This window comes from Paroedura picta, chromosome 1, assembly GCF_049243985.1.
Source record: "Paroedura picta isolate Pp20150507F chromosome 1, Ppicta_v3.0, whole genome shotgun sequence".
Taxonomy (NCBI): domain Eukaryota; kingdom Metazoa; phylum Chordata; class Lepidosauria; order Squamata; family Gekkonidae; genus Paroedura; species Paroedura picta.
Window position 1 is genome coordinate 122,247,396 of NC_135369.1, and position 11,544 is coordinate 122,258,939.

The 11,544-nt window shown below is 46.1% G+C and overlaps 1 protein-coding gene across 3 annotated transcripts in view; it reads left to right on the forward strand.

Annotated features, from left to right (window-relative positions):
- Positions 1 to 11,544, forward strand: part of TRAF3IP2 (TRAF3 interacting protein 2) — a 32,768-nt gene that overhangs the window by 19,908 nt on the left and 1,316 nt on the right. For 2 of the 3 annotated variants that reach the window (XM_077301925.1, XM_077301907.1), the window contains 2 exons: positions 6,036 to 6,152; positions 9,617 to 9,691. In XM_077301925.1, coding sequence (XP_077158040.1) covers positions 6,036 to 6,152; positions 9,617 to 9,691 — 192 coding nt within the window. The remainder of the gene's footprint in view (positions 1 to 6,035; positions 6,153 to 9,616; positions 9,692 to 11,544) is intronic. The other variant, XM_077301916.1, reaches the window with a different exon arrangement.

The window sequence follows — 11,544 nt, forward strand, 5'->3', positions numbered from 1 at the left end:
GGAGGTGTGGTAGAGAGCGCACTAGCTCATGGTTTGCTGTAGGTTTAGTGCCTCACTTTGAAGCTGGCACCCCTAAGAGGAGGTCTCTCTGTGCATAGAAGTCTTGGCCCTATGCACACCTAGGTTGTGTGGAATTCCAGAAGATGAATCTACACCAATCTGGCAACCTTACCACCTCTCTGCAATGTTTTCTTGACCTGAAATAGGACAGGGGGTGCTAGGTCTCTGCGGGAGCATTACACACTTTTGAGGCCCCACTTCCACACTTCAAGGATAATGTTCAGACCAGGGACAGCCAACCTCCAGGTGGGGCCTGGAGATCTCCTGGAATTGCTGCTCATCTGGGCCACTTATACCTTTGATTTAATAGGACCTTCCTGGTAAATACAGTTTTTTATTTACCAGGCCAAGCTTGAGAAAATTCGCTTCAGTTCCCACATCTCTCCAGCCATTTACTTGTTTACTATATACAGTTTCAGGCTGTAAATATTCTTTATTTAGATCTTCCTGCATTTTGCAGACTCGCAGGACAGATGCTGGTCTGTCTGTCTGCACCCCAAAATACAAGCAGTTGCTGGTAAGGACTGGCTGATGCCCAAAGCCCAGGAGGGACACACCTGCACCACTCCACCTCAACCTCAGTCTGAAAGCCTCTAGCGTTGTCTCTAGATTGCTGCTCATCTCTAGATTATAATTATAATGATCAGCTCTGCAGGCAAAAATGGCACTTTGGAGGCAGGTCTGAGGCATTATACCATTTTGAAGTCTCACCTCCAAACCTCCAGGAATATTTCCAACTCATGGGTAGCTAACCTCCAGATGGGGCCTGGAGAGCTCCTGGAACTACAGCTCATCTGCAGAGTATAAAAATCAGCTCCCCAGGCAGAAAGGGCTACTTTGGAGTTTGGACAGGGTTTATGTGCAGATGAAACAGGGTGTAAAAGAACCTCCGCAACAGCATACAGTTTCATCTGCATAACAACCCTGTGTGGTAGGCCTCAAATCTATAGAGAGATGCTTGGCTGCATCTTCCCTCCAGCAGTGAAGCTGGCCAGAAGAGTATTTTAAATGAGAAGGGGCTTTTCTGTCAGCCAACTGTTTGGCAGAAGGGGAAAGCTTCCTTCCCCTCAAAAGGAAAGCACAAGTACCCACACAGACTCCCCTGTGTTGCTCTTGGAAACACCTCCCTCCCCTCAGTCGGGGGCTGTTTAGATGCTCCCTTTACAGCAGACCTGAAGGGAGGGGGGGAGGGAGCGCACTCATCAGCCACCTGCCAGCTCTGTCACTGGTCTGAGGAAAAGTGAGTGGAGTTGTTGGATGTGACAGTGAGGGAGATAAAGCCTGATTGGACGGGAGATGCGGCCTGATTGGGCTGGTAGGGGCGGGTGCTAGTGGAGATGGGCCAATCATGATGTGCCCAGGGTCCGGACACTCTCTGTCTAGGATGGCTTTTCACAATTATATAATAGAGCAGAGTGCTAAATATCGGTACTCTTATGATTCTTGTTCTTTTGTCTGAGGAAGTGTGCCTGCACACAAAAGCTCACACCTTGAATAAATCTTTGTCGGCCTTAAAGGTGCCATTGGACTCCATTTCAGTTTGCCCTTGTACCTTTACCTAGTCGGGACAAGTTGTTTATGTAGTGGCGCTGGATGAGAAGTACAAGGAGCATTGGGATTGCTTTTGCTGACATATTTTCTAAGAAGATTACGCAAAGTAGCATTTATGAAGGGATACTAGATGTCCCACCAATACTGCCTAGACAGTGTTTAATATGTAATTTAATTAAGTGTTGGAGGGAGGAGTTCTAACTTCTATTCCACATGTGTAGCCATTATGTCAGATTAACATTCCATTACTATGTATGTAAAGGTTTAAATGGGAGGAAGAATTATTTTACTCCTTTGATAGCTCATGGAGAAATATCAACTCCACCCCTCCTGTTCATAATATTGACAAGGGCTTTCTGCTATTCTGCTAGTAAGTATGTTCTAAGTTTTCAAGCAGAATGGGGTGAGAAGTTGAATGCAGCAAGAAGCTGCTTTTAGGGGTTCTTCAGCTATCTTGGGCCCCCCAAATTTTTGTTCTCCCAGTCCTCAGTAGCCCTGCTTTTGTGTTGGTGTTCCAGTCCTTATCCAGTCCCTATGTGTATATCATCTATGTGCAGCTCTGAGTCCTGCAAAGGATATATATACAAAACCTTTTTTTGTGTGTGCAGGATTCTCCTTTGTTTTATCAAGACCCGCCTTGCTTTTCTTATCTCTCAACAATGACCAGTCCTGTCCCAGGCTCTCTTAACTATGTGAATTTTCTGTTCGTTCTCTGCTATTTTCAAGGTCACTATATAGACATGCTTGTACTTGGCACAGTGCAAGTCTGAGTACAAGACATGCAACACAGCTCTGAACATGAAGCTCTCCAGGCCTGAGCAACAGAACAGTATATCAGATGTGATAGACTATTTTTCATCCTTCTTGAAAATTGTTTCATTTTGGTTAGAAGGGAGAGCTTTATTATTTGTGGGGGACGATGCCTTGATATTGATTTAAAAGCATTTCCATTTGAAACAAATAGATACCATCACAAGTACAGATTTGAAATTCAGCATAAATATAAGGTCTTACAATTGGATCAAGCAGAGGTGTGCCTTTTTGTTTCTGTTTATATCACTCCACTCTGCTTTGTTTGTGTCTACACATTTCTCTTGTGAATGGAGAAGAATCACCTCCTCCTCTTTCCCCTCCCCCCTCGATCATACTTTCTGTGCTGCAGCAAGGGCTGTGATCAGTCCTGCTGCCACAGCAGAGCATCTGAGATGCAAAGCAGTAGCTGCCCAGACAGTGGGAGGCTGCCCAGCTCTCAGGGCAAATGATTTGTCACTTCGCCACCATGTGCACGTACACACACACACCCATCTCTTATCCTCTGTCTTCTTCTCCCACCTCAATGTCCCTTGGGAAAAGTAGTCTTCAGGGTGTGTCTGACATAACACCATCCCCAGGGTGTGCCAAAGTGCTGCTATAGGCAAGGGAGGGGGAGAGAATCTGCCAGCTGGCCTGTCATTGGAGGAAAGGGGAAGGAGGGAAGAGGCAAAGAAAGGAGGAGTAACAAGGCATTTACAAATAGCATTTGTTTGTTCTTCATTATTCCCTTTCATTGTCCAAACAAATATAATCTTTTTCCCCATTCCTTTTGAATGAATGCTGTGGTAAAACAGGCCAGAAATACCTTGCTGTGCAGCTGCTTCTTTCCCCACTAAGGCTTCCCAATAGGGGGCTTCACTGACCCCCTGACCCTTTTACCTACCTGTCACTACCACCTCTCGGAACATTTTTTTTAAATTGTGCCCCCCTGAGTATGTAACAAGCATTTGCAAGCTTGCTGTGAAGTCCCAGATTAAGAAAAAGACTCCCTTCTTCTTTCCCCAGTTGGTAATCCATCAAGAAAGGTTGGGGGAGTTTGGTTTGTTTAGCCTGGAGAGGAGACGACTGAGAGGGGATCTGATAACCATCTTCAAGTATTTAAAAGGGTGCCATATGGAGGATGGAGCAGAGTTGTTCTGTCTTTCCCCAGAGGGACAGACCAGAACCAATGGGATGAAATTAATTCAAAAGAAATTCCGTCTAAACATCTAGAAGAAGTTCCTGACAGTTAGAGCGTTTTCTCAGTGGAACAGGCTTCCTCGGGAGGTGGTGGGTTCTCCATCTTTGGACATTTTTAAACAGAGGCTGGATAGCCACATGACGGAGAGGCTAATTCTGTGAAGGTTCAAGGGAGTGGCAGGCTACAGTGGATGAGCGATAGGGTTGTGAGTGTCCTGAATAGTGCAGGGGGTTGGACTAGATGACCCAGGAGGTCCCTTCCAACCCTATCATTCTATGATTCTAAGAGTCTTCCCATTTAAAAAAAGAAACAAAGCATTAGACACAATATTCAAATGTATATTACTAGTAAAATCTGTTTTAGCAACCTGAAGTAGGATTTCCCTCCCCTGCAGATATTGTGGTTTCCCTTCTCATGCATTCTAAATATATGTGTTTAAAAGTTTAAAACACTTATTTAAAACTTCTCAAATTGTGCAGAGTCATTTTGTCACAAATGCATATCCCCAGATGTAGCAGTTTAAAATACTTAAATTTCTGTATCCATGAATATCATGAATAGGCTATTCTATTTCATTCTCATCATGGCTGTAATAAATATAATAAATAAACCTTTACTCCCCCTATTCTGCTGGCGCCTGGTACTTGTCAAGGAGTGAAGGGTGGTTTAGCTTCTGCCTCTCCCACAGCAGGAATGCTCAGGAAAAGCAGTATCATTTAATTGCTCCTTATCTCATGCATCTTCTAGTCACATGACACCTTTGGATGCCAGAAGCACTGTAGATATGCCACCATTGGAATGCATGTGTTCCATGCTATCAAAGAGAGTTACTGAACTGTATGAAACATTATGATCTATAAGGGTATATTAGGATCACCAGCTTGGTGTAGTGGTTAGGAGTGCAGACTTCTAATCTGGTGAGTTGGGTTCTATTCTGCACTCCCCCACATGCAGCCAGCTGGGTGACCTTGGGCTCACCACAGCAATGAGAAAGCTGTTCTGACCGAGCAGTGATATCAGGGCACTCTCAGCCTCACCCACCCCACAGGGTGTCTGTTGTGGGGAGAGGAAAGGAAAGGCAAATGTAAGCTGCTTTGAGAGTACTTCTGGCAGAGAAAAGCGGCATATAAGAACCAACTCTCCTTCTTCTAAAATTTCCAAGGGGATCTGTATAAAATAAGAATGTTGTGTGTGTGTGTGTGTTTCAGTGGTACTGGGTAGGCATGGAATTTGTTCTGAATACAGAATCAGGCATCCTGACAATCTCTAGACCTGATTCTGAAAATAGGCTTGAAAATATGTGTGCAACATACATTGATGTTTCAGAAGACAGACAGCAGCTGAGTGGGACTTTTCTTGAAGCCATGCTACCTCCATAATAATAGTAGGAGCAAACTAAAGTATACAAAAGAAGAGAAAATATACATATTTATTTGCATAATTTTTTATCAGCCACAGAAGATTAATTCACATTACCAGAAAATTCTGGGTCTTTTGGGGGGTTAACTTAGAGTCTATGCCACCCTGACTAGAATTGCTGTGTCTACCTAAGGCCATGACAAAGGCTGGTTCCACTGGAAGGTGGGGCAGGAAATGCTGCCCCTACTGTGCAAGCATCAGCAAGTGGGATGGAGGTGTGGGGGACAACACTCCATCTCTATACCATTTGCTGCTCCCCCCCTTTCCTCATCACAAAAGAACTGCTGAGACCTCTGCAGTCTGGCAGTCCTCCATCCTTCTAACAGCTGGGCTGCAGCACAGTTGTTAAAGAGGGAGATCTGTAAAAGGGCTAAAAGGGGAATGGGAAGCACTGGAGCTTAGCGTTGCCATTTTTAAGGCAGTGCCAAGCTCCACCCACTACCTTCTTTCAGACAGACTACAGGTAGAGTTTTCACCCAAAGGCTCTGCCTGCAGTTGGTGTGCTGTTTCCTCTTGAGATTGAAGCAAAGGTGGTTTTTCCTTGGTCTGGTTTAGAAGGAACAACGCTGGAAGCCCCGCAAGCTGAACTTGGAAAGCACTGTGTGGAAACTCTCAAATAAATTAGGGCATGTTGAGAAAGCAGCCAGAATTCAGTCAGTAAAGACAGATGTGCAAAATCGCACTAGTACAAGCTACAAAGAGTAGCTTGTGATGGTATGATTTTGCATGTACATTTTGAAAATGCTTTGTGTTATTAATTAGTAAGCTTTTGGTAATAACTGGGTCAACAATGAAAATCATTTTCTGTCCCTATTTATATTTGAGTAGCATAGAATTTGTGACATACAGTGCACTGAGATTAGTGTTGCTTCGTTGCCAAAATGAATTGGATTGTCTGATGCTGCCAGGGAACATCAGATCACGTAAAAATACAGACTGGCAGGTTTCCATGCTGCTTTGCCTAACCCTACTGCATTTTACAATTTCATAAAAGCATTTTTTTTCTTGACAGAAGACAGTGATGATAATCATAGCAATCAGTCCAAAATACAAACAGGATGTAGAAGGGGCTGAATCGCAGCTGGACAAGGATGAACATGGCTTACATACTAAGTACATCCACAGGATGGTGAGTGAGGACATGTGCGTGCCATTTCAAAAGAGGTCTGCAGCTTTCCCTCTCCCCTAAAGAAATGCCCTTTGTGTCTTGTCCTCAACAAATCCAGCCGTTAAGCCCTGATCTGTTTAACGCTGAATGTGTTTTATAAGCAGTTCTATTTGCTTGCTCCAAAGTTCAGGTTAAAAGTGACCATGTTTAACTTGCTGCTTCACTTTCCTTATGGTTTTTAACTCAAATGCTTTTAAACCGTTCTCAAGACCTTTTGATATTATCTCCTGTCTGTTCTTCCTCACATTGACACACTCCAAAAAGATAACAGAATCCACAGACAATAACAAATCCGTCAGACTTGAGTAATTAAACATGAGGCATGGAAGGAGGGAAATTCACATCTGTGTAGTTTCATGCACTTCTGGGCTGGTGTGTTTGATTGTGTCTCCCCCTGGCCTGCTAATTGCCACAGAACTTCAGCTTGCTAATACTTGGAAGAATTCTTTCTGGAGTTCCTCTTTTGATCAGACCTAACAAGATGGCACAAAGCTGCTTCTGCTGCTGGGAGATCAGCACAATGCTATCTACCCTAGGAGCATCTACCAGTTCAGGTGTATTTGAATTCCTTATGCAACATTCTTTTAAGTTTTATAAGCATAGAGTGAGGTCACATTGTAACAAGGCACAAGAGCTCTAGGAGAAGAGTGGCTTAAAGCAGTGTCACAAAGACCTTTCCAAGAGGGGAAAAGACTGTCTGGCCCACACCAGTACTAACAGAGTATTTATTTATCAATCCAAGATTGCACTGGACTAAATGCAAAAGGCACAGTCCAGAACAATGTATTTAGAATAGCCCCATTCCACCACCTTCAGGGTTAGAAAAGTTCTGGTGATTTAAGGGTGGAGCTTCGGGATGGCAGAGTTTGGGGCGGGTCCTCAGCGGGGTATAACATCTACCCTCCAAAGATGCCATTTTCTCTAGAGGAACTGGTTCCTTTAGTCTGCAGATCACTTCTAATTTTGGAAGATCTGCAGGCTCCATCCTATGTCCACCATGCGTAGTTCTGTGTCAGGTCCTCAAGATCTCTAGTTGTCTTTCCTACACAAAGAGGTCTGAAGATCTCAGGCAAAAGGCACAGTCCAGAACAATGTATTTAGAATAGCCCCATTCCACCACCTTCAGGGTTAGAAAAGTTCTGGTGATTTAAGGGTGGAGCTTCGGGATGGCAGAGTTTGGGGCGGGTCCTCAGCGGTGTATAGCATCCACCCTCCAAAGATGCCATTTTCTCTAGGGGAACTGGTTCCTTTAGTCTGCAGATCACTTCTAATTTTGGAAGATCTGCAGGCTCCATCCTATGTCCACCATGCGCAGTTCTGTGCCAGGTCCTCAAGATCTCTAGTTGTCTTTCCTACACAAAGAGGTCTGGAGAGGTTCTACTGTTGAAGGCTCAACATCAGGCCCTTGCTGGCCCTCCCTGAAAGAGATGGAAGGACTGTGAGGGCCCACTTCAGGCTACTTGCTTCACCAAAGCTGAGGAGCTCCTGGGCATACATCTCACTATACATACTCACTATGAAGAAGTGTTGGTTCATATATGCCGCTTTTCTCTACACGAAGTCTCAAAGCGGCTTACATTTACCTTTCCTCTCTCTACAACAGACACCTGTGAAGGAGGTGAGGCTGAGAGAGCCCTGATATCACTGCTCAGTCAGAACAGCTTTATCAGTGCTATGGTGAGCCCAAGGTCACCCAGCTGGCTGCATGTGGGGGAGGAGCAGGGAATCAACCCCGGCTCTCCAGATTAGAAGTCCGCTCTCCTAACCGCTACACCAAGCTGGCTCTCATCTGAGACTATACATCTGAGACTCACTGTATTCACTTCAGTTAGGGCTGCCAGACCTCCATTGGGACAGAGGGAACCTCTGCCTTGATGTTGCTTCCCTTGCTTTGGGGGTTTCAGAAAGCGGCGAGAATTTCCCTAAAATAGCTGCTTTCATGGTGATTCTTGCCATACCCAGGAATTCCTCCCCCTGCCCTCACCAGGACCAGGAAGAAAGTCCTGACATGTTGATGTCACCTGGAAGTTGTAGCGTGATGTTCTGGGTTTGGGGTAAAACTATGGTTTGAGGACAGTTTTTTACCATAGAGTTTCCCCCACAAGCCAAAGCATTGCCAAAGCTCTTCTGGGTGACATAAGCACATTGGACACTCTTCTGGGTTCTGAGAAGATGGGGGAGGACCTGTCTCCCTTGCCTGGCAACCCTATTTCAAATTGGACAATGACTCTTATAATCTAAAGTCTGATCTAAATAATTTGGGGTGGGGGGTAATTCACCCAATCCAGTCTGGATTAATTTTGAATTCAAATACAATTTCATAGTGAGCATTTTGTTTTTTAAAAAGCTTTAAAAAAAGGATATTATCTTTGGAAATGGTATTTAATATATCTGAACAACAGTCCAGATGTGAATAAATGCATAGGCCATGCTCCGGCACAGAGTGAGGTGTCTGAATTTCAATCCAAGAACAGCTACATGCCTCAGTGGGTTCCCTGCACACTACAGGGCATTTGCTTCAGTCCAGTGGTCCCCAACCTTTTTGAGGCTGGGGACTGGCAGGGCAACTGTCCGCCCTCGCACGCGCAGCCGCGCCCATGCATTGTGCATGCACACATGCGCCATGCGCGGCCAAAATCGGGAAAGTGCCGCGAATGAGTGATTTCGGCCGCACATGTCGCATGCGCGGCCCGGCCGTGCATGCACAATGCGCGGGTGCGGCCCTGATTCCCTCTCCCGCAGTAAGAAGCTTCCCGGGCCGCAAGCTCGAGGCCTGGGAAGTTTTTTACTGCGGAGGGGGGCAGGGAGAGGGAGCCGCGGCCCAGCGCCATGGTCTTCGCGGCCCGGCACTGGGCCGCGGGCCGCGGGTTGGGGACCACTGCTTCAGTCCACACGCCTCCATACGTCTTGTGGCTGATATGTTTCAGTACTCCCATTTCTAAACAGCTGACTGACATTCTCAAAACTGACTGGACTGACGATCTGATAAGGACAGGACTTGAAGCTTTTGATACAGTGTCAAATATGCATATATCATCATGGTGTTTGTGCAATTAACAATCCAGATCTGTGCACAGCCATCACCAGTCTGGGGTAATCCAGTTGGGATCGCCAGATCTACCGTAGCCAGCAGCAGGGGATAAGGGGGTATGGTTGCCAGATGCAGGCTGGAGAACTCCTGGAAATATGGGTATGGACCCTGGGGAGGACAGGGGCCTCAGCGGGATACAATGCCATAGGGACTAGTCTCCAAAACAACAATTTCTTTCAAGGGAACTGATTTATGTAGTCTGGATATGAGCTGTAATTCCAGGGGATCCCAAGGTCCCACCTGGAGGCTGGGATCCCTAAATCCAGTACAGTAGCACAGAATTCTGATTCTGCATACAGAATGTGCAGTTCTAATAATTATGCTCTTTTTTTAGATGCAAATTGAGTTTATACAGCAGGGAAGCATGAATTTTCGATTCATTCCTGTGCTTTTTCCAAATGCAAAAAAGGTAAAACAAAAATAATCTTGTTTTATTTTGATGAATGCACAAGTTGAGATACATACAAAAAGCTTTCAAGCACTTTTTCTCTCCATCAGATAAAATTCTGTTAGCATTCAGACTATCTGACAGAAATGCTATCCTGCATTTTAAAATCAAAGTCTAGTTTGCATCAAGAATATGAATGCACTTAAGTATTTTAGGTGCTGCTGACATATTAAGATCTAATATTGGTTTTCACAGGTCATTGAATAAAATTGGAATTAAGCCATATGTCAAGTTTCCCCATGTACTTATTTTACTTTTGATTTTAAAACAGTACAGTGCAGAGAATAATATCGATGAAAGAAAGGAGATTTTCCTTGTTTCAAGCTGGTTAGCCAGGGATCTCCTTGTCCTAGCTAGGGTTTTGTATTCCCTGCAGTCTAAGATGACTGTCAGGAAGAGCAGGTCACCAGCACTGGGTAAAGTAAAAGAGTCTTTTATAGCTGTCATTATTATACCAGAAAATTTCACCTCATCTTTTCTGTGTAGCTAATGCATTATCAAAAATGGCTTCTTGAAGAAAAAAGCAGTCTGCTATATGCCTTACCTGATAAGTGTGAAATAATTAGTTGCCTAATATTTATCTTCTCATAAACTCTACGATAGTAGTATGTTATTTGAATGAGGGTGTCCTAATTTAACTGGCTCTTCTTAAGCACCTCTAAGACTTAATTAAATTTAAGCACCTGCTTGACAGTACAGTCCTGAGCAGAGTTACACCTTCTGTTTAGGACTGCACATTTCTGCTACTGACATGCATGGATACAGTTCAGTCAACTTTAAACCTGTTTTATCCATTGATTTTAATGGGGAGAGGTAAACTTGTTTTAAATGTTCTTCTGAAATCAATGAGAAATTTGGTTGTTTTTCTTTCTTACATGTCTGTTTTTTCTTTCTTACGTGTCAATATTTGTCCCACTTTCTGAACATGGGGACAGGCCTTCTAACTTCACCCCAGACCTTTTATTGTACTGACTAGAAATAAAGCCCATTTTATGTCCGAATAAAATGGGCGCTAGGAGCCTGTCTTCTCTTGGCGCCGGGAATGGCCTCACCGCGGCGAGGTCGTTCCCGGGGCCTAGAGAAGTCCGAGAGAACACCGTTCTGTTGCCCCAGGAGCGGCGAAGGCGGCGAGAGGAGGGCAGCTGTGCCCCCCCTCCCTGAAGGCCAAAACGGCCTCCTCTCGCCCTGGGAGCGGCGAAGGCGCTCCCTGCAGCGAGAGGAGGCCAGCTGTGACCCCCCCTCCCCGAAGGCCAAAACGGCTTCCTCTTGCCCCGGGGCGAGAGGAGGCCGGCTGCTGCCCCCCCACCCTCCTGAAAGGCCAAAACGGCCTCTTCCCGCCCCGGGAGCGGCGAAGCTGCCACCCCCCCACCCTCCCGAAAGCCGGGAGAACGGCAGCGGTGGGCGGGCAAGGCCTCTTTCGGGCCCGTGTGCTCCTTCGCGGCAGAAGCCAGGACAACGGCGGCGGTGGGCAGGAAAGGCCTCTGCCGGCCCCAGGCGCTCCTTCGCTGCTGCGAAGGAGCGCCCAGGGCCGGCAGAAGCCGGGAGAACGGCGGCGGTGGGCGGGCAAGGCGGCCGGGCCCGGCAGAAGCCGGGAGAGAACGGCGGTTCGCACTTACCTGAGGTGCGTGCTGCCAGTGGCGTGTGTGAGGAGTCCGGGGCGGGCCAAATGGCCAATAGGGAGTCCCGCTACGTGCGCCTCCCAATTGGCCACTTGGCCTCTGAGTGGCCCTCAGAGAGGGCCAATCAGGAGCCTCTCCGAGTTTTTATCCTGGACGGGTCCCGCCCTAACTCCTCCCACAGAGCCCTTACTCTTT